This window comes from Pogoniulus pusillus, chromosome 9 (assembly GCF_015220805.1).
Source record: "Pogoniulus pusillus isolate bPogPus1 chromosome 9, bPogPus1.pri, whole genome shotgun sequence".
Lineage (NCBI taxonomy): Eukaryota > Metazoa > Chordata > Aves > Piciformes > Lybiidae > Pogoniulus > Pogoniulus pusillus.
In genome coordinates this window covers 39,611,784-39,631,771 of record NC_087272.1, presented here as the reverse complement: position 1 = coordinate 39,631,771, position 19,988 = coordinate 39,611,784, and the positions used below count along the sequence as shown (strand labels likewise).

General features: G+C 55.6%; 2 protein-coding genes across 4 annotated transcripts in view; both read left to right on the top strand.

Annotated features, from left to right (window-relative positions):
- Positions 1-8,611, top strand: PDCL2 (phosducin like 2). The gene is made up of 6 exons (XM_064149432.1): positions 1-96; positions 1,477-1,597; positions 2,672-2,762; positions 4,110-4,253; positions 6,641-6,849; positions 8,415-8,611. Exons 1-6 carry the CDS (start codon positions 91-93, stop codon positions 8,576-8,578), a joined length of 735 nt encoding a protein of 244 aa, XP_064005502.1. The 5' UTR covers positions 1-90; the 3' UTR covers positions 8,579-8,611.
- A 2,647-nt stretch (positions 8,612-11,258) lies between these two features.
- CLOCK (clock circadian regulator) overlaps positions 11,259-19,988 on the top strand; it is a 76,830-nt gene continuing 68,100 nt past the window's right edge. For 2 of the 3 annotated variants that reach the window (XM_064149297.1, XM_064149293.1), the window contains exon 1: positions 11,259-11,409. The gene's annotated coding sequence lies outside the window, so the exon portion shown is untranslated. The remainder of the gene's footprint in view (positions 11,410-19,988) is intronic. The other variant, XM_064149295.1, reaches the window with a different exon arrangement.

Below are 19,988 nucleotides of genomic sequence, written 5' to 3'. Positions count from 1 at the left end.
AGCGAGCGGCGCCCACCGCAGCCACTTCCCGGAGCAGAGTCCGCTCCGTCCGCCAGACCTGCGCCACCGCCGGCAGCGCCCGGGGCAGCCATGCAGGTGGGCACAGAGGGTTCCTGCGGCTCCGAGCTGGCCCACTCGGGCAGCAGCTGAGACTGCCGAAGGCCAAGAGCGAATTGGAGCAGGGACGCCAAGGACGCGGGGTTAGGGTGGCTGAGAGCAGCCAGGCAGAGAGGGAGCTGGGGGTGCTGGCAGAGAGGAGCTGCAGAGGAGGCAGCAGTGCCCAGGTGGGCAGCAGAGCCAATGGCATCCTGGGCTGGCTCAGGAGCAGTGTGGGCAGCAGGACAAGGGAGGTTCTTGTGGCCCTGTGCTCAGCACTGCTCAGGCCACCCCTGGAGTGCTCAAGAGAGCTTGTTGAGATGCTGGCAGGTGTGGAGAGAAGGGCAGCAAGGCTGGGGAGGGGCCTGGAGCAGAGCCCTGTGAGGAGAGGCTGAGGGAGCTGGGGGTGTGCAGCCTGCAGCAGAGGAGGCTCAGGGCAGAGCTCATTGCTGTCTGCAGCTGCCTGCAGGGAGGCTGTAGCCAGGTGGGGTTGGGCTCTGCTGCCAGGCAGCCAGCACCAGAAGAAGGGGACAGAGTCTGAAGCTGTGCCAGGGCAGGTCTAGGCTGGCTGTGAGGAGGAAGTTGTTGTCAGAGAGAGTGATTGGCATTGGAATGGGCTGCCCAGGGAGGTGGTGGAGTGGCCATGGCTGGAGGTGTTGCAGCCAAGCCTGGCTGGGGCACTTAGTGCCATGGTCTGGTTGGTTGGGCAGGGCTGGGTGCTAGGTTGGGCTGGCTGAGCTTGGAGCTCTCTGCCAACCTGCTTGCTTCTATAATTCTGTTCTATAGAGTAGTCTCTCCTCACAGGGCTCTGCTCCAGGCCCCTCCCCAGCCTTGCTGCCCTTCTCTCCACACCTTCCAGCACCTCAATATCTCTCTGCAATTCAGGAGCCCACAACTGGACACAGCACTCCAGGGGTGGCCTGAGCAGAGCTGAGCACAGGGGCACAAGAACCTCCCTTGTCCTGCTGCCCACACTGCTCCTGAGCTGAGCACAGGATGCCATTGCTCTCCTGCCCACCTGCTTGGCCATGTTGGTATCTCTTCTCTTTCCTGGGATCCAGGATTCTTGATCCAATTCTTTTTTCTTTTACAATGCATCAGTAAAGGTTGGGGACTGACCTGCTGGTGAGCAGTGAAGTGGGGAGAAGGACCTGGGGGTCCAAGTGGATGGAAGTTTGACCACAAGCCAGCAGTGTGCTCTGGTGCCTAAGGCCAGTGCCATCCCCGGGGGGGTTAGAAGGGCCATGAAGGTATTGCAGCCTGTAGGTGATGGTTTTCTGTTCACCACACACCCAGGTGAAACAGGGACTGGCTGTAGTTTCAGAAGGGGCACACAAGGCTGATTTGTTGATCTGCTTTTGTTGCCTGTTTCTAACCCAGGATCCCAGGGAAGACACTGAGTGGAATGACACACTGAGGCGTTTTGGGATTCTTCCTCCCAAAGGAAAAGTGGAAGATGAAGAGGAGGAAATGGCTTTGTACTTGCAGAGAGAAGCAGAAGGCAAGCAATGGGAGAACTGCACCCCAGCAGGGTCACAAAATGGTGTTTCAGTAGTGCAGTGATGATGTACTTACTTGTGTTCACTTAGGCCTTTGAAAAAGGATCCAGAACTAAGCACACAGCAGAGTCAGTGACAAACAGCTCTGCTGAGTGGTTCCACTCTTCAGCTTAGTCTCTCCTCAGCAGCTGTGTGGCACCACCAGCCTGTTCTCACTGCCACTGCCTGCTTCCAGGAGGCAGAATGCTCCACGGGTCTAGTTAGTACCAAGGCTTGCTTGGTCTGAAGGCCAAGGCCACTGCTGGAGTTTCTGTGCTGCTTTGGGGGTGCAGAGTAAAAGGCTGCAGCTGTGGGGAGGAGAGGACAGGAGAGAGGACTCCTCTCTGCCCAACAAACTCTTCCATTGGAGACATGTCATAGCCTGAGGCTGAAGCATCATGAGGGTCAAGTTCTCTCCTTCAGTGGTCAGTACCCGAGGGGGATGCTGTCTGCTCTGCCTTTGGACCCAATCCTTGAGATCCTGAATGCAGTTCCAGGGTCAAGCTCCTGGATCTGATTCCTATCTGCCTCTCGTTGCAGTCTCCCCACGGCAGGAGTGCCGAGGGTGCTGTAATGCCATGAGGGGGGTTGGGCTGGAGAGCAGCTTTGTGCTTCCCTGTAGGGGCTTCATTTTGTTGCTGTTATTTTTGCTAAGGCTGTTTTAGTTTACTTCTCCAGTCCTTAGGTCTTTCTCCCTTACTCTCTTTCTCTTGCCTTTTGAGAAGGGAGAGGTGTTCCTAGGGAGCATCTCTTGCTTGCTGAGAGCTCTGCCCAGCCCTGCCTCTTGTAGAGCTGATTTTCACCATATCATGCAGGAGCCAGACAGCACAAGCAAGAGCCACATTCTGAGCACCTGGTACTAATCCCCTCCTGCTGTGTCTTTTTTCCACTAAAGCTAAGTTCCACTTTCCCCCTCTCTTCCTCAGAGTTATCCCAACTCTGAGCAAGAAGCACATTTCTTTTCTCTCCCATTTGTTCCATGTCTGCCTCCTCTCTGGACAACAAGAAGTGACTGTTCCTCTGTTTGCTCTTTCTAGTGAAACCCTGTGAGAGGATGAATCTTGAAGAATTAGAGGAAGCTGAAGATGGCTTTGATGAGGCTGATAGGAAAGCTGTTGAAATGTACAGGTGTGCTCAGACACTTCCATCCAGACCACCAGTGCAGGTGCCACTATTGCTCCTGAAGGAGAACTGCAGGCTCCTCTCAGTGCTGCTGCCTTCCAGCTGACACAAGGGCCTGGCTTCATTTGCCAGCAGACACACTGCTGGGCAGCACTCACCCCACTGCCCTGCTCCTGCCTGGCTGCCAGTGCAAAGAGAAGCACTTCACAGCCTGCTGTCCTGCAGCACTTTGTTAGAACAAGACTGTTTAGCCTGAGAGATGGATGTCTAAAAGCATAGAAGGGGTCACTATGGGAACTGCTGTTATGCATCCTCAGCTGAGCTGCAGTGTGTTTGGAGGCAATGTGTGTCTCAGGTGGTGTGTTTGCACTCTTAAATGACCTGAATCACACAAGCAAGGTTCCTTCTGCTTGCCTGCTCCTCAGCCTGGAGCAGCTCTGCTGTGAGCACAGCCTCAGGGAGCTGGGGGGGTGCAGCCTGCAGGGGAGAAGGCTCCAGGGGCACCTCAGAGCTGCCTGCCCAGAGCTGAAGGCAGCCTGCAGGAAGGCTGCAGAGGGACTTTGCATCAGGGGCTCTAGAGACAGCCCAAGGGGCAATGGTTTGGAGCTGAGGCAGAGCAGGCTGAGAGTGGAGCTGAGGAAGGAGTTGCTGAGTGTGAGGGTGCTGAGAGTGTGTCCCAGGCTGCCCAGGGAGGCTGTGGCTGCCTCCTTGCTGGGGGTGCTGCAGGCCAGGCTGGATGAGGCCTTGAGCAGCTGAGTGTAGCTGAGAGGTGTCCCTGGGTATGGTGGGGAGGTTGGAGGGGATGAGCTCTGAGCTCCCCTCCAGCCTGAGCCACTCTGTGGATTGTGAACCTAACTTCTCCTGCCTTGTTGCTGGCGAAGGAGAACATTGCACACAGGTGACTTAATTCTGGGGGGAGGAAAAGACACCTCTCTAGTGGCTTCCAGTTAGTGAAATGAATAGCTGCTTCTAGCTCAGCACATCTCAGGGAGGGATTTCCCTCCTCTACCTGGCAAGTGCTGTTGCAGATGAAGCCTGCCATCTACTGTTTTCACATCCCTATCTTCATGAATGACTTTCATGTTGAGTAGTAACTATCAGCACTGCTTGTGGCTGCCTCCTGCCTGGGGCTGTTGAAAGCCAGGTTGGATGAGGTCTTGAGCAGCTGAGTCTAGTTGAGGGGTGTCCCTGGGCATGGTGGGGAGGTTGGAGGGGATGAGCTCTGAGCTCCCTTCAGGCTGAGCCAATTCTGTGATGATTCCAGAGGGTTACTGAAAGCATTTCCCAAAGCAGCTGAGGGAATGCAGCAGGTGTTACTGTGAAATGCTCTGAAGATGCTTGCTGTTTGGACAGGCAGCAGCGTGTGGAGGAATGGAAATGTCTCCAGAGGAGGCAGAAGCATGGGGAGCTAAGAGAGATTTGTGGAGAGCAGTATGTCCAGGAAGTCACAAAGGCTCCAGAGGATGCTTGGGTTGTAATTCATCTTTATCAGCCAAGGTAATGACATTCTTAGTTAGCAAAGATAATGGAACTGGTCCTTACAAAGCAAGAATGAACTCCAGTGACTGATGGATTGTTTGGAGGCAGTGGAATCACAGAGCATGGCACCTGCCTCCTTGATTTGTCCGTCCCTTGTGGCTCAATCACTTTTATTTAGTGACATGGGAGGTTTCCTTTGCTTTCTGTGCTTGTCGCCCTCTGCTGCCCCTCTCACGTCGCTGAAGTGGTGTCCCCTCTGCTACGAGTGGCTTGTTGGCAGGCTCTGTTCTCAGGAGGGCTCCAGCAGGATTACTCTGCCTTCATTTCCCCTTGGGCTCAAAACACCTCAAAGGCCCATGAGAAGCCTCTGTTATGGGAACTGAGGGAAGCTGGGGACTTGGTTGGCTTATTGGCTCCCCAGCCCGTGCCTAGTGCTAGCAAAAATGTCAAAGGACTCCAGTGGTTAGTTCAGCAGCTGTTGGCAACTTCATTAGGGGCTCTTCAGAAGTGCTGAGAGTTAGTGTGCAGTGCTTAATGCAGCTTTAGTTCAGGCCCAGCTTCCTCTTTTCCCTCTTTTTAAGCCTGTTGGGAGGAAGCTTCTCTGATGATTATTGTCAGGAACTGAGTATTGCTTCCAGGAGCAATAGGAACAGGTGAATCAAATGAAACTGTTCCAAAGACAAGAATTGAAATGGAGAGCTCTGAAGAAAGAAAAGAGCAGATTTTCTCACTTTCCATGCATAGAAGCACTGAGGTTGGAGAAGCCCTTTAAGAGAACAAAACCAGTGTGCCCAGCAGGCAGGAGCAGGTGCCCCTGCACTTGGCCCTGATGAGGCCACAGCTTGAGGGCTGGGTTCAGTTCTGGGCTCCACAGCAGAGGAAAGATTGAGGGGCTGGAGGGTGTCCAGAGGAGAGCAGTGAGGCTGGGGAGGGGTTTGGAGGCCATCATATGTGAAGCAGCTGGGGGTGCTTAATCTGAGAAGAGAAGGCTGAGGAGACCTCTCACTGCTCTGCAGCTACCTGAAAGGCTGGAGTGAGGCTGGTGTTGGCCTTTCCTCCCAAGTAACCATAGATAGGATGAGAGGCAATGGGTTTGAGTTGTGTCAGGGCAAGGTTTGGTTGGACACAAGGAAAAACTTCCTTAGTGAGAGAGTGGTGAGGGGCTGGAACAGGCTGCCCAGGGAGCTGGTGGAGTCACCATCCCTAAAGGTGTTCAGGAAGCTGTGGAGCTTCAGGGCACGTTTTAGTGCCATGGTAGTTGGATTATGGATGGAGTGGATGATATGAAAGGTCTTTTCCAGCCCTAGTGATTCTATAATTCCATACTGTAGGAGTCTGTGAGGAAACTCCTAACTCCTTGGGAATGAACAGGAGACCTCGGAAGTCTCTTGCGACTGTTACCGAGGCTGCGTCACCCGCCCGTGTCCGCCAGAGGGCGCCGCAGGACCCGGCCACGGGCCCATAGGCTGGACGCAGCTGCTTCGGCTTCTGTGCCTTGCGGGAGGGTCCTGAAAGCGGCACCAGAAATGACTTCGTTTGCTTAAACCGAGGCTTGTGGAGCGATTGCTTTGGAAGCAGTAGCTATGAAAGGAACCAACAGGACTCTGGTGGTGGTACTCAACACCGGTCAGGCCACCCCTTGAGCGCTGCGCCCAGTTCTGGGCTCCTCCATTCAAGAGAGATGTTGAGATAGTGGAACATGTCCAGAGAAGGGCAGCAAGGCTGGGGAGGGGCCTGGAGCACAGCCCACTGAGGAGAGGCTGAGGGAGCTGGGGGGGTGCAGCCTGCAGCAGAGGAGGCTCAGGGCAGAGCTCATTGCTGCCTGCAGCTGCCTGCAGGGAGGCTGGAGCCAGGTGGGGTTGGGCTCTGCTGCCAGGCAGCCAGCAACAGAACAAGGGGACACAGCCTCAAGCTGTGCCAGGGCAGGTCTAGGCTGGATGTGAGGAGGAAGTTCCTGGCAGAGAGAGTGATTGGCATTGGAATGGGCTGCCCAGGGAGGTGGTGGAGTGGCCGTGGCTGGAGGTGTTGAAGCCAAGGCTGGCTGGGGCACTTAGTGCCATGGTCTGGTTGGTTGGGCAGGGCTGGGTGCTAGGTTGGGCTGTCTGAGCTTGGAGCTCTCTGCCAACCTGCTTGGTTCTGTGATCTCATTTAAATTCTACAGTAAATGAGCTTTAAAATCCTACTGGAGAGCAAAATCGAGGGACAAAGCCTGAGCTGTGTTCTAGCCTGTGCCTGTCAAGTGTTTTTGTTTGGACAGGTCTTGGAACCACACTGCTCTTAGGAGAAGCTAAAGGAGCAATCCTTCAACGAGAAGCAGACTGTAGCCAAACGTGCATGTGTTCCTCAAAGACTTTGTCTCTCATGGTTCTTTTACAGGTCACTTACACTTCCTTCTTCTCCCCTAGTGTCCCCATGTGTTTACTGGTTAATGAGCACCTCAGCCTGCTAGCCAGAAAGTTTCCAGAGGCCAAGTTCCTCAAAGCCCTTGCAAACAGCTGCATTCAGAATTACCAGGACAGATGTTTGCCTACAATACTGGTATACAAAACTGGTGAACTGAAAGGCAGGTTCGTTGGAGCAGCTGAGTGTGGGGGAAGAGATCTCAAAGTGGAAGGTATGAGAGTGTTTTAAGTAGTTCACTTTAGAGACAGTTTTATGTTGTTCGTAGTCATCAGGTCTGAGGATCTAAACAGGCACAGGGCCCACAACTGGCAGCAGTGGCTGACACCCCTCAGGCTCTGCTCCCGTTCAGTGCCCAACTCTCCAGCCTGTCCAGGGCTCAGGGAGAAATGGAATGGAACACAGCAATGCCAAGTTCTTTCCAACTGGGAAAGAACAACCCCATGGACCAGGATAGGTTGAGGCTCAGCTGTTGGGAAAGCAGCACAGGGGAAAACGATGTGGAGAAGAGGAGGCTCAGGGCAGAGCTCATTGCTGCCTGCAGCTGCCTGCAGGGAGGCTGTAGCCAGGTGGGGTTGGGCTCTGCTGTCAGGCAGCCAGCAACAGAAGAAGGGGACACAGTCTCAAGCTGTGGCAGGGCAGGTTCAGGCTGGATGTTAGGAAGTTCTTCCCAGCAAGAGTGATTGGCATTGGAATGGGCTGCCCAGGGAGGCTGTGGGGTCACCGTGCCTGGAGGTGTTTCAGAGGAGTCAGGATGAGTTATTAGTGCCAGGGGTTAGTTAATGAGAAGGGTTAGGGGATAGGTTGGACTCGATCACAGAAGTCTTTTCCAACCTGGTTGATTCTGTGACTCTGTGGCCTGGGAGTCTTGGTGGGCAACAGGATGCCCATGAGCCAGCAATGTGCCCTTGTGCCCAAGAAGGCCAAGGGCATCCTGGGGTGGATTAGAAGGAATGCAGCAAGTAGGTCAAGAGGTTCTGCCCCTCTGCTGTGCCTTGCTGAGGCTGCAGCTGGAATATTGTGTCCAGTTCTGGGTTACACAGGGCACGGGCAGGGAACTGCTTGAGATAGTCCAGCACAGAGCCACAGAGCTGCTGCAGTGAACATCTCCTGTGGGGCCAGGCTGAGGCAGCTGAGGCTGGCAGCTGGCAGCAGAGCAGCCTGAGGGCTGCCCTCAGTGCTGTGCTCAAGCTGTGCAGGGCAGTGTGGGCAGGACGCAGCCAGGCTCTGCCCAGGGCTGGCCAAGGGCAGCACAAGGGGCACTGGGGGCAAGCTGCAGCAGAGGAGGTGCCAGGGGAAGAGGAGGGGAAACTTTGTCCCTGTGAGGGTGCTAGAGCCCTGGAGCAGGCTGCCCAGAGAGGCTGTGGAGTCTCCTGCTCTGGAGACTTTCCAACCCCCCTGGCTGTGTTCCTGTGTGCCCTGCCCTGGGTGCTGCTGCTCTGGCAAGGGGGTTGGAGTGGATGATCTCTGGAGGTCCCTTCCAATCCCTAACAGTCTATGATGCTGTAAAGGTAGAAAAGGAGTTTTAGTTCTGTAGAAAATGAAAAGATGACAAAAAGAACAAGGGATCAGTATATGCAATTCTGTGCTAAGTCCTGGGTGACACTGGACACTTTGCAGTGTCCCCATGAACAGTTCTGCTGGGGTCACGCTGGGTTGTGTCAGGGGTGGCCCTGGGCTTTGTGATGGTTGTCCTGCTCCTTAACCAAAGTCCTTTTCCTTTTTCAAGTGGGAATCTATTGCCATTACCAGAATAAATTGTGACTTGTCTTTTTACAGAGCTTGAATGGAAACTGGCAGAAGTAGGAGCACTAGAAACAGACTTGGAAGAACCTCCCAGAAAGGACATTGTGAATATGATGACATTATCAGTGCAGAACATTTCTGCTCATGAAGACAGCAGTACAAAAAGCTGTGACGTGAGGAAACCACATATTGCTTGAAGAAACTTTAATGAAGATCATCTGTTCTTACAACTTAGCCTCAACAGAGTTTTTGACTCCTTTGGTAACCTTGGAAGGGACCTTAAAGATCATAGAACCAAGCAGGTTGGCAGAGAGCTCCAAGCTCAGCCAGCCCAACCTAGCACCCAGCCCTGCCCAACCAACCAGACCATGGCACTAAGTGCCCCAGCCAGGCTTGGCTGCAACACCTCCAGCCACGGCCACTCCACCACCTCCCTGGGCAGCCCATTCCAATGCCAATCACTCTCTCTGACAACAACTTCCTCCTCACAGCCAGCCTCAACCTGCCCTGGCACAGCTTGAGGCTGTGTCCCCTTCTTCTGGTGCTGGCTGCCTGGCAGCAGAGCCCAACCCCACCTGGCTACAGCCTCCCTGCAGGCAGCTGCAGACAGCAACGAGCTCTGCCCTGAGCCTCCTCTGCTGCAGGCTGCACCCCCCCAGCTCCCTCAGCCTCTCCTCACAGGGCTGTGCTCCAGGCCCCTCCCCAGCCTTGCTGCCCTTCTCTCCACACCTTCCAGCACCTCAACAGCTCTCTGCAATTCAGGAGCCTAGAACTGGACACAGCCTTCAAGGTAAGATTGCTCAGGCAGGTTTTGAACATCTCCAGAGAAGGAGACTACAACCTCTCTGAGCAGCCTGCTCCAGGGCTCTGGCACCCTCCAAAGTTTTTCCTTGTGTTCCAGGTTTATGCTAAGACAATCACTGCACATTTAGGCATGTTCCAGTCGTGCAGAAGGTCTGGAATCCATTACAGTCGTACATTAAGACTCTGCAGTATCAGTCCTCAGCTCTTGAGGCTTGATGCTGTTTGCATTTCTTAGCTGGGCTGTTTTTCACAGCTTCCTCTGCAGAGTCGGTGACAGACACATCTTACAGCTTCTCTGAGCCTCACAAACACACAAGAATGCTGCTAAAGCTTTATTATCAGAGACACTCCTGCAAACTCCTCCTGCAACTGTGTCTTCCTGTGCCTCAGCAACGCCTAAAGAAACTACTTGGAGCCCAGGCAGCTTATCAGCTTATCAGCTTCACATTCGCTCTTTCCCCTGGCACACAGAGTGCCCTCGAACCGTAAGGATCAGCGTATGAGCAGGAGGACCTGGAGTGCTGCAGGACCCTGGTTTGCTGTGGTCCAGAAACCGCCCCAGAGCTGCCCCGCGGCTCTCGGCGCTGTACAAACAAGCGGCCCAGACCGTGCCGAATCAGACAAGTGTTTGGGCAGCCAGATGAGGCGTGGAGACTGAAACGCAGCGTTCCTGCTCTTAACATTGGGCAAAGGCTATTCCATAAAGCTGGCATCAGAAGCCTTGCGGACAGGCAGAAGGGCCGAGGTGCTCCCGACTCTTCGCTGCTGCTTTCAGCCTTTATGCGCATCGATAAGAGACCAGCGGCGGGACGGGCTGCTGACACCCCTAAATATCTCCGGCAGGCACCGTGATTCCCCGAGAGCAGCCAAGGGGATGTCATTCCCTCGTGGAAAGGACGGGATGCCACGCTCCCAGGAGCCGCCCGCCGCACCGGTGGGGATCAGGTTCGCCGTCTCCGTAGGAAAGCGCCTCTGTTCCGGCGAAGCCCCGTCCGAGGGCTCGGCTCCGGGCTCTGCACCCGCCTGCAGGTCAAGCCCCCGCCGCATCCAGCCCGGCAGCAGCTACAGCCGCCGGGATACCCTGCGGCGTCGCTCGCAGCCTGCCGCAGCGCCGCTGTCCGCAGGAGGCGCACGGCCGGCACCGTCGCCGCTCCGCGGCTTTCCCACCTCGCAGCCGCGCTACCGGCTGGCGGCCCCGGCGGCCCCGACGCTCGCAGCCAGAGCCGTGCCGCTGCCGGCTCTCGCCGAGTCGGGCTTTCCCCTGTGCCGCGGCGCCGGGACACGACCCCGCGGAGCGCCGCCCCCGCGCGGCCGCCGGCCCCCGTCTCGCTCGATCGCGCGGCCGCCGCCATTTCCTCCCGCCGGAGCGCAGCGGGGTGAGGCGAGGCGAGGTGAGCCGAGGTCAGGGCGGCGCGGCCCGCCCGCTGCCGCCGCTGCGCCTGCGCCGCTCCCCCGGGGCGCTGCCGGCTCTCCGGGTTGGGGGCGCTGCCGTCTCCCCGGGCAGGGGGCGCTGCCGGCTCCCCGGGCGGGGGGCGCTGCCGGCTCTCCGAGCTGGGGGCGCTGCCGGCTCCCCGGGCGGGGGGCGCTGCCGGCTCTCCGGGCGGGGGGCGCTGCCGGCTCTCCGGGCTGGGGGCGCTGCCGGCTCCCCGGGCGGGGGGCGCTGCCGGCTCCCCGGGCAGGGGGCGCTGCCGGCTCTCCGAGCTGGGGGCGCTGCCGGCTCTCCGGGCGGGGGGCGCTGCCGGCTCCCCGGGCGGGGGCGCTGGCGGCTCTCCGGGCTGGGGGCGCTGCCGGCTCCCCGGGCGGGGGCGCTGCCGGCTCCCCGGGCGGGGGCGCTGGCGGCTCTCCGGGCTGGGGGCGCTGCCGGCTCCCCGGGCGGGGGCGCTGCCGGCTCCCCGGGCTGGGGGCGCTGCCGGCTCCCCGGGCGGGGGCGCTGGCGGTGCGCAGGCGCAGAGGGGCGGGCGGGGCGCGGCCGGGGGCGGAGCCGGCGCTGCGGGGCGCGCGCGCGGCGGGCTGCAGTGCGCTGGGGCGCACGCGCGGTGGCGCGAGGCGCCGCGGCGGCCGGCGCTGGGCTGGCGGCGCAGGCGCAGCGGCAGGGGACTCCCGGGCCCGGCTGCTGGAGCTGCCGCTGGAAGGAGGCTCTGTGCCGCCGGCGGGCTCGGGGCTGCGCGCAGCGAGCGGCTGTCGCCGGGAGAGGACGGGCGCGCAGCGGCCGCGTAGGGGCCCGGTAGGGAGCGCCTCGCAGGGTGGGGCGGGCGTCTCAGCCTGGCCCGGCTGAAGCGGGAGGGTGGCGGGGGTGGGGTGGGGGGGGAAAGGTGGGAGACGCCGCGGAGGGGGGGCCGTTAAAGTTTGACAGCGCCGGCGGGTCCTCCGCCGCCGGGTGAGCGGCGGCGCAGTGGGAGGGCAGTGGCTGCCCTTGGGCAGGGCGCGGACGGGGGCGGCCGCCGGCGGGGGCGGGGGGCGCTCGCGGGGCACCCGCTAGGCCCGGTGACCCACTTTGCTCCTGTCACAACTCCCGGGCACGTTTGGAGCCCTGCCCGCCTGGCCCGCCGCCCGCCCGAGCCGCTCCCGCCCCCGCCGCCCCGGCTTGCGCGCAGCCTGGGCGGGCGGGGGACTCCCCGGCATCCCCCGCCGCCGTGCCGAGCCGAGCCGCCGCCGGCCCTTCAGCAGTGGGGCGGGCGAAACCGCGGGCGGCGCCTCCCCGCCCCGGGGCCGCGTTCACCGCCGTTTCCCTTCTTGGGGCGGCTCGTCCGCGGGTGTCAGAGGGTATCGCCCGACTCCGCCGCCCCACGCGTGCGGTCCGCGGCAGCTCCGCGCAGCGCGGTGAGCGAGGAGGGTGTTTATACAGTGAGCCGGGGGCTGCTGTGATGGTGCCCGCCCGGCGGCGGTGCCGTGGCGGGCAGCTGGGCCCTGCCCGCGGCGGGACAGCTTTGCGGGGCCCCGAGCGGTTAGCGGCTGCCCGGCGCTGCTGCGGCAGGTGGACGGGAGCCGCGGGGTGCAGGGCTGAGCACGCCCTTCGCCTGCTGTTGTCTTGTCCCTCCCTCTGATAACTTTGCGGCGCCTACAGCGTGCCCGTGCTCTTAAACGGGAGCACTTCTCGGTAGCCCTCGGCTCTCTTCCGACTTCACGTCCTTAAAATCCCTCTGTTGGAGGCTCCCCGCTCGCCTGCGTGCCCAGTGCGGAGCGGCACATCCCCGACCCTTGGCGTTTGTGCTTTAGTGGAGGGCAGATTGGGGTTTGTGCTTTAGTGGAGGGCAGATTGGGGTTTGTGCTTTAGTGGAGGGCAGATTGGCGTTTGTGCTTTAGTGGAGGGCAGATTGGGGTTTGTGCTTTAGTGGAGGGCAGATTGGCGTTTGTGCTTTAGTGGAGGGCAGATTGGGGTTTGTGCTTTAGTGGAGGGCAGATTGGGGTTTTTGGGGCTGGCTTCTCTTGCAGATTCCTGCTGCCTTGGGCCTGGCGCTACCATTCGAAATGCGGTTTTGGCGGTGGTGGTTTTCCCTGCTTGTAAAAACGACCAAACCTATTTATAGGGAGCCTTTTACGAGGCCGTTGTTTTTATGTACGTGCTCAAAGTTGACCTACTAAGAGGTGCAAGGCAAATCAGATCTAGTCCTAGCTGGGAGATGGAGTGGCGTGCAGAGGTGGAGTGGCTGGTGGTAGATCCTGATCCCCTGTTATCCCCCGAGTAAGTTGGCTGCTTTTTGGATGGAATAGTTTGACAGGCAGTGCTTTTTGGGGTGACTTCAGTGGGCCTGCTGTGTGCCTTGCTCCCAGCTCTCATCCCTTTGCTGCCCCCCCTGCTCCCTCAGCTGTGCCAGCCCAGCGGTTCGTGGAACCCTGTCCCCTACAGAAGTGGGTTGGGGGAAAGGATCCAGGTTAAAATTGACTACCTTCTTCTTTTAAAATGTAGTTCTGTTTAACACAGATCATTTCTCAGGGTGACAGGTGTGTCAGAAGGCAAGAGGTGAACACTGGAGTGGAAGAAGCACTGGGGAGCGATACACCTCAGCTGTGGTAGTCCGTTCAGTGTGAGCTGTTGCAGTTTCAACCTTGCAGGAACAAAGTGGGGTTTGTGCCTGTTGCATGAAATCAGACAATGTTTGGTAGTTTTTAATAGAGGAATTCAACTTGATAGGACAAATGAAACTGCAGTGATAGGAGAACCAAGCTTTTAGTTTTAAAACCAGGTATCCATCAAAGAGGCTTCCTCAAAAGGCAACCAGTGATAGAACAAGGGGACCCAGGCTGAAGCTGTGCCAGGGCAGGTCTAGGCTGGATGTGAGGAGGAAGTTGTTGTCAGAGAGAGTGATTGGCATTGGAATGGGCTGCCCAGGGAGGTGGTGGAGTGGCTGTGGCTGGAGGTGTTGAAGCCAAGCCTGGCTGGGGCACTTAGTGCCATGGTCTGGTTGGTTGGGCAGGGCTGGGTGCTAGGTTGGGCTGGCTGAGCTTGGAGCTCTCTGCCAACCTGCTTGAGTCTATGAAAAGTGTTACAGATGCTGCTTTCAGGTTGCTAAATGCTACTTGGAGTTGGGAGTTTTCTGGTGCTGGCTTTTTGGTTTGGTTTTTGTTTCTCCTTTATTCAGGTTTAGGAGTTTGATTGGTAAGGCAGGAGTTAGCTCTTCCCAAGAAACAGTCCAAACAGGAACTACAACCAGCTTCTGAGTTGATATTTAATCGTTCGGGATGCCAGTCAGCCATATCTTGTTTATTTCTTCCACTTGGTGCTCTTGCACAGGAACAGTTTAACACACAGAGGTAAACTAAAGGGAGGTGAGGAGAGCAGAGAGCATTTTAATGCTCTAAGGACCCCACAAACTCTCTGTTGTAGTTAATTTTACTCCTTTTGTGCTCGGCAATTTAAAAACTCATCGGTAATGACTTTTAATTTGTGCTGTTGGTTAATTACCTCGTTACTGTAGCGTTTCACCCAAGTCGTGAGTCTTTGTGGGTGGATTGGTCTTGCCAAGGGGAAATTGCTGCTTTCGAGAACTTGGAGCTTTTGCTGCCTTGTTTTGGCCCCACTCTGAATGTGTGCAGAAGGTTGAAGACGTTGCGAGCAGAGCTGGCAACGTGTCCAAGCAGAGATGATACAAGCTGCGTAGCAAAGGCAGTGGTAGCTGTCCTCTGCCGCTCTTTCCTTCTATTGGTGTGCTTTGGCAAAGGGCTTTTAACCTTTCTGTGGTAGCTGGGCCGGTGGGAAGCTGTGCTGACCCCGCTGAAGGGGTGGCACAAGGAGCAGCAGAGTGTCACCAGGCTGCTGGAACAGCAGGTGGTGTTTTAAGGAAGGGGGAACGAAACACCTGTGAGGCTCCAGACAGGCAGTGGACAAACCTTTCCACTCTTCCTCTCGTCTCCAGCTAATACCGAATGCTGCTTACAGGTATTGGTGTGAGTGCTTTGAGTTTAGTGGTCTTTCAGAGCAGAAGGAAGTGTAGGAAGCAGACCTGTGGCCACTTAGCAGTCTCAGCTGAAAGGTTCCAGTGCCTCGATGCAGCTCTGAACCAGCAAATCCAGCTGTATGCATTGGGAGGGTGCTGCTGCTGCGGGTGGTCCAGCTGGGGAGTACAGTGGAGTGTTACAGTCGGTTGCTTTGCTCACTCAGTGACTGGATGTCTGCAAGGCTCCGGAGCTGCCTGTCGGACGTTGCCCTGTTCGTTTCTTGCAGGAGTTAAGGGTGTGAGATGCAAAGTCGTGGAAGAGGAAGGAGACTCGTGGCTGGTGCAGCCGTGTGCTGCCCTGAAGGGTTGAGTTCTCAACCCCAACTGCTGCCACAAAATTCCTTTGTAATGCAAAAGCCACTTCAGTTTTGGCATACCTCCTGCCTGAGTGTTTAATTGAATAGTCTTAATGTTCTCTTAGCAGACTTTTGGTGTGCAGTCTAAGTTCTTAATTGCAGCTGCTTTCAGAAGACAGAATCACACACGTAGAAAGTTTCAGTGCTCTGTGGTTGTCATGTGCTTGGTATTACATGGAAGCAACAAAGCTGCTCAGGTTCTTTCAGCACTTTCATGTTGTGCACTTTGGACTCTTTCCAGCTGCTGCATTTTCGTCGCTGAACTCACTGAATTGGTTCTCTTGCTCTGCAGTGATGTTCTGAGGAGCACTGCTGTGTCTCTAGATCAGCATCAGCAGGATTAGCAATCAATGTAGGTTCTTTAAGAATTAGCTATACCCATGAGAATCAAAACTGACAAAGACTAACACTGAGGGAGCAAAGCTTAGTAGATACTATGGATGTTCTCTGCCTTGGTGATGAACCTGGAGCCAAATTAGGTGGCTGCTTAAATTCTTTGTCCTTAAAACTGTGGGTTTCCTCTGGGAGTAGCTGAGAAAGCTTCACTTCTGAAGCTGCTGTCACTTTACCCATGGTGACAGCCTGGGCCCACAAGGTGTTTCGTGCTAGACTATTGTGTTTGTGTTAAACCAGAGGAAAACAGTTCCTGGAGTCAGACACATCTGTTTAAAGTGGGCTTTAAAAATAGATGTGTGGCCTGGTTCTTCTGTGGAGATGCTTCTGGAGCTCCACTAAAAAGGGCACTGGCAGCTGTGTCTGAGAAGAGTTTTGGTGTATGGGTTTGGTTCTCTGTACGTGGCCACAACCTGATGTGAAGGAGCCAGAGCTCTGCTTTAGGTGGCCGTGGGGTGCCTAGCCCAGAATGGAAGCATAGCCATGTGCTGACCAAGTTGTGCAGGTCTCTAGGCTTTCCAACCCCCCCGAAGGTTTGTGCACACTCAGATATTCCATAATGTTGTCACAGCTGAGCATCTTGGCATCTAAAATCTGTTTACTATTCATAAATTAGGCAATCTGCAAATTAGGCATTCACTTGTCCAAAGGCATGTTCAGACCACACCTCAGGCACACCTATGGGATTGGACTGGGACCAAAACCCTGTGGTGACTCTCCCTTTTGTTCAGAGACACAAAAGGCTGGTGAGGAGGAAGAGGTTTTGCTCATGTCTCCTTCAAACACCAACCAACAGAAACCCAACAATCCACTTTGCCTTGTGTAGCAGGTGATTAATTGGGCCAAAGTGAGCTACTAGGGCAGGGTTTTTCCTTGGAGCAGGAGGAGGTGAGTGCCTGTGTTCCCAAAACTCTTTTGTCTTTTCTTCTTGGAAACCAGGACTCGTCTCCCTCCTTCGGGCACCCTTCCCCATGGAGGCATGCACACTGCTGCCTCTGCTCTGTCCAGCAAAGCTTCCAGCTCTGCTTTTCCTTCCGCGTTCAGCAAAGGGGCACTGGGTGGCAGCTGAGGCAGAGGAAGTTGCATTTAAACATGAGGAGGATTTTTTTCCCTGTGAGGGTGCCAGAACCCTGGCACAGGCTGCCCAGGGGGGTTGTGGAGTCTCCCTCTCTAGAGATATTCAGGAGCTGCCTGGCTGTGCTCCTGTGTGATGTGCTCTGGGTGCTGCTGCTGTGGCAGGGGGGTTGGGCTGGATGAGCTTTGGAGGTCCCTCCCAGCCCCTGACATTCTGTGCTTGTGTTCTGAAGGTCACCATTGCTGTGAGAAGTCAGGAGCTGATCCATCTTACCGGTGCCACATGGAGACAGTGCAGTTTGAACCCCTCCTGGGAGGGCTCTCAGAGTCTCTGTTGCACCTTGCTACTGCACAGAGTGAGGGCACATCTTGCTGAGGGCACTTCCAAAGAACCTGTGAGACCTGTTTTCATGGGTTAACAGATAATAGATGAGCCCTGTTTTGATGGGTAAAGCTTAGCTCTCTACTTGAAGCTCAGGGACCAGGGCTGTGAATGTTAACCAGCTCCCTGCATCCTAGGCCTTCAGCAATGGGTGAAGATGAAGACATAGTATTGTGTTCACTGATTACCTGTAGGATCTGCATCTCTACTAGCCTTCTCAAGCCTGGAGTGATGCAACTCTCCTGGCATTTGTACTTCAGCAGTCTGGATCCTGCTCTAGGTGATCCTGCTCTGGCAGGGGGCTGGAGCAGATGATCTTTCGAGGTCCCTTCCAGCCCCTGACAATCTGTGATTCTGCAATCCCCTTTTTCTCTCATTTAGTGGTAGCTGTACTGCAGGACAGCATTGCCAGGCAGCAGAACCTCAGTAATTAACTACCTGAAGGGACAGTGTGGAGAGGCTGCTGCTGGGCTCTGCTCACAGGGAGTTGGAGATGGACCAAGCGGGAATGGCCTCAGGCTGAGGAGGTTTAGATTGAACATTAGGAAGAAGTTTTTCATGGAGAGAGTGGTCAGGGGCTGGAATGAGCTGCCCAGGTTGGTGGTAGAGTCACCCAGCCTGGCTGTGTTTCAGGGTGGTTTGGATGTGGTGCTTGGGGCTATGGTTTAAGGTGAATCTTGTAGAGGAGGGTTCTAGGTTGGGCTTGGTGCTCCTGAGGGGCTTTGCCAGGCTGCCTGTGTCTGTGAACTCACCCCATGGCAGTGGCATTGCTGTGGGACACTTAGAAGGAGTACCTAGAAATGGACTGGCCATTAGCTTGGGACCTGAATTTGAAGTGCTTTAGGGTGTCATAGAATCATAGAACTGTCAGGCCTGGAGGGAACCTCAAGGATCAGCCACCCCCCCTGCCATGGGCAGGGACACCTCACACTAGATCAGGTTGCCCAGAGCCACATCCAAGCCTGGCCTTAAAAACTTCCAGGGATGGGACCTCCACCACTTTCCTGGGCAACCTGTGCCAGGGTCTCACCACCCTGACAGTGAACTGTTGCCAGGAGTTCTAGCTTGCAGCTCCACAAGGAAGCTGGCCTGATATTAGAAGAAAGTTGTTGTCAGAGAGAGTGATTGGCATTGGAATGGGCTGCCCAGGGAGGTGGTGGAGTGGCCGTGGCTGGAGGTGTTGAAGCCAAGCCTGGCTGGGGCACTTAGTGCCATGGTCTGGTTGGTTGGGCAGGGCTGGGTGCTAGGTTGGGCTGGCTGAGCTTGGAGCTCTCTGCCAGCCTGCTTGGTTCTGTGATTCTAAGTTTGTGAGTACATCTCAGTTGCTTGCAGAAGAGTGATCTCATATCCTTATCTGCTGAGCTGGTAGATAACCAGAGAGCTGCAGCACTCTCTTCTCAGTACCATCAGGGCAGGTGTTTGTGGAAGCTGGCCTGTAGCAGGTGGCTGCTGTAGAAGGCAGGCAAGTCAAAGGTGTCAGCTCCCTTGCATGACCATTAGAAACCTGGAGGAAGTACCCTGCAATATTCTGTTATGATCTTAGAGAATGAGAATATGAAATAGCAAGCTGCTTAATAAAGCATGCTTCAAAATAAGCTTTATTAATCTGTCTAATTTCATGTCTCCAACCCTGAGAACAGTGCTGCCCCTGGAAATAAAACGTGGGTGGCCACACTGGACTCAGGTTTTTAATGGTAAATCATCTCTGCCATTGAATAGCATTTAATGTGATGGGGCCTGCTTTGCTGCCTGTCTGATGGAATGTCAGAAACTGACTTTACCCTCTTGGATTGTGTTATTGGACACCCTGAAAGAATAATATTCCACTGGTTTGGTGGCTGCTGGCAAGAATGTGGCTGTGAATTCAGAGAAGGTGAACTGCTTCTGGCATGCCAAGGTGGAAGGTTCATATTTTTTCGGGTGAATCTTGCTGGAGAAGTGCCAAAGGTTTAGATTTTCATTAATTATCCAAAGGCTTCAAGATAAATAGGGAGGGGATTGATTCGTTAGATGAAATAACAAGTTCCCAGTCCCTACTCTCCTACAGGTATGTCTGAAACCTAAATGTTTAGTTGTAGAAAAGGTAGAGATGGGAAGTTTCACCCAAACCTGCTCATTTCCCTTGGCTCAGTAAACAGCCAAGGCATTTTCTCCATCCAGAGCTGTAGGGAGTTGCCTTTTCACAGATGACTTCCTCAGCAAATGGGATTTAGGCTTTTGCCTTGGTTTCGCTCTCTTGTTTCTTTACTTAGCCTTTGAAACCATTGACCAATTGCAGCTGTGTTTGTAGGAGGGCTGGAAATCTCAAAGGCTGTGCTGCTTCTGCATGCTTTGGGAAAATAGGCAGAGTGGGTCGGGAGAAAAGTGTCAGTGCCCTCTCTAGAGAGAGATAATGCAATGCCAGCTTGGCGCTGCCCTGCACTGCCAGCACACGCTGGGGCTGTGCCTGATAGGAGAGCAGGAGGTGGTTGTGTGTGCCAACAGGGCTGAAGGGGACGGGCAGAAGGTTGAAGAGAATGGGGACTGAGACTATGAGGGTGTGCCAGAGGGGGGAGGAAGGTAGAGCTACCCACGCTGTGCTTTAGTGCCCACTGAAGAACTCACCTAGCGGTAAGCTGGTAAAAGGTGTTTTGTCAGTTAACCCCAGGGAATGAATTGTCCCGAGCAGGTTAGGTGATAGCAAGTTTCAGTGACTGCAGGGCTGCCTGACTCTTGGGTTGGTTCAGCAGGAAAAATGAATCCTTCTGAAATCAAAAGAATAACTTTAAGCTCTGATAAGCCTCTGGGGGGGAAAATGGTTTAGTGTATTTGTTTGGAAAGGCTCCGGCTGAAGCCTCACTGTCGGTGCTGAAGAGAAGTGCTTGAGCTGAAGGAATAGGACTCCTCCAGTTAGAGGCCATGGCAAATAAGTGGCTTTAATAGTGGGGATAGAAAACTGCAAGAGTGCAGTCTGGAGATTTCTGTTGCTGTATGATCTATGTCCCTTGATAGCCAGAGAAGGTTTTTTCCCTCAGCAGAAGATGGTAGCATCTCCTAAGCAGAGGTCTCTGCAAGCCCTCTCCTCTGCCCTCTAACACAGAGGTTGGTTGAAAAGTAGTAGAAGGCTTCTGTGGTTCTCTCTTGCCTGGTGTGTTTTGCATTGCCTGAGAGTCACAATAAGCAG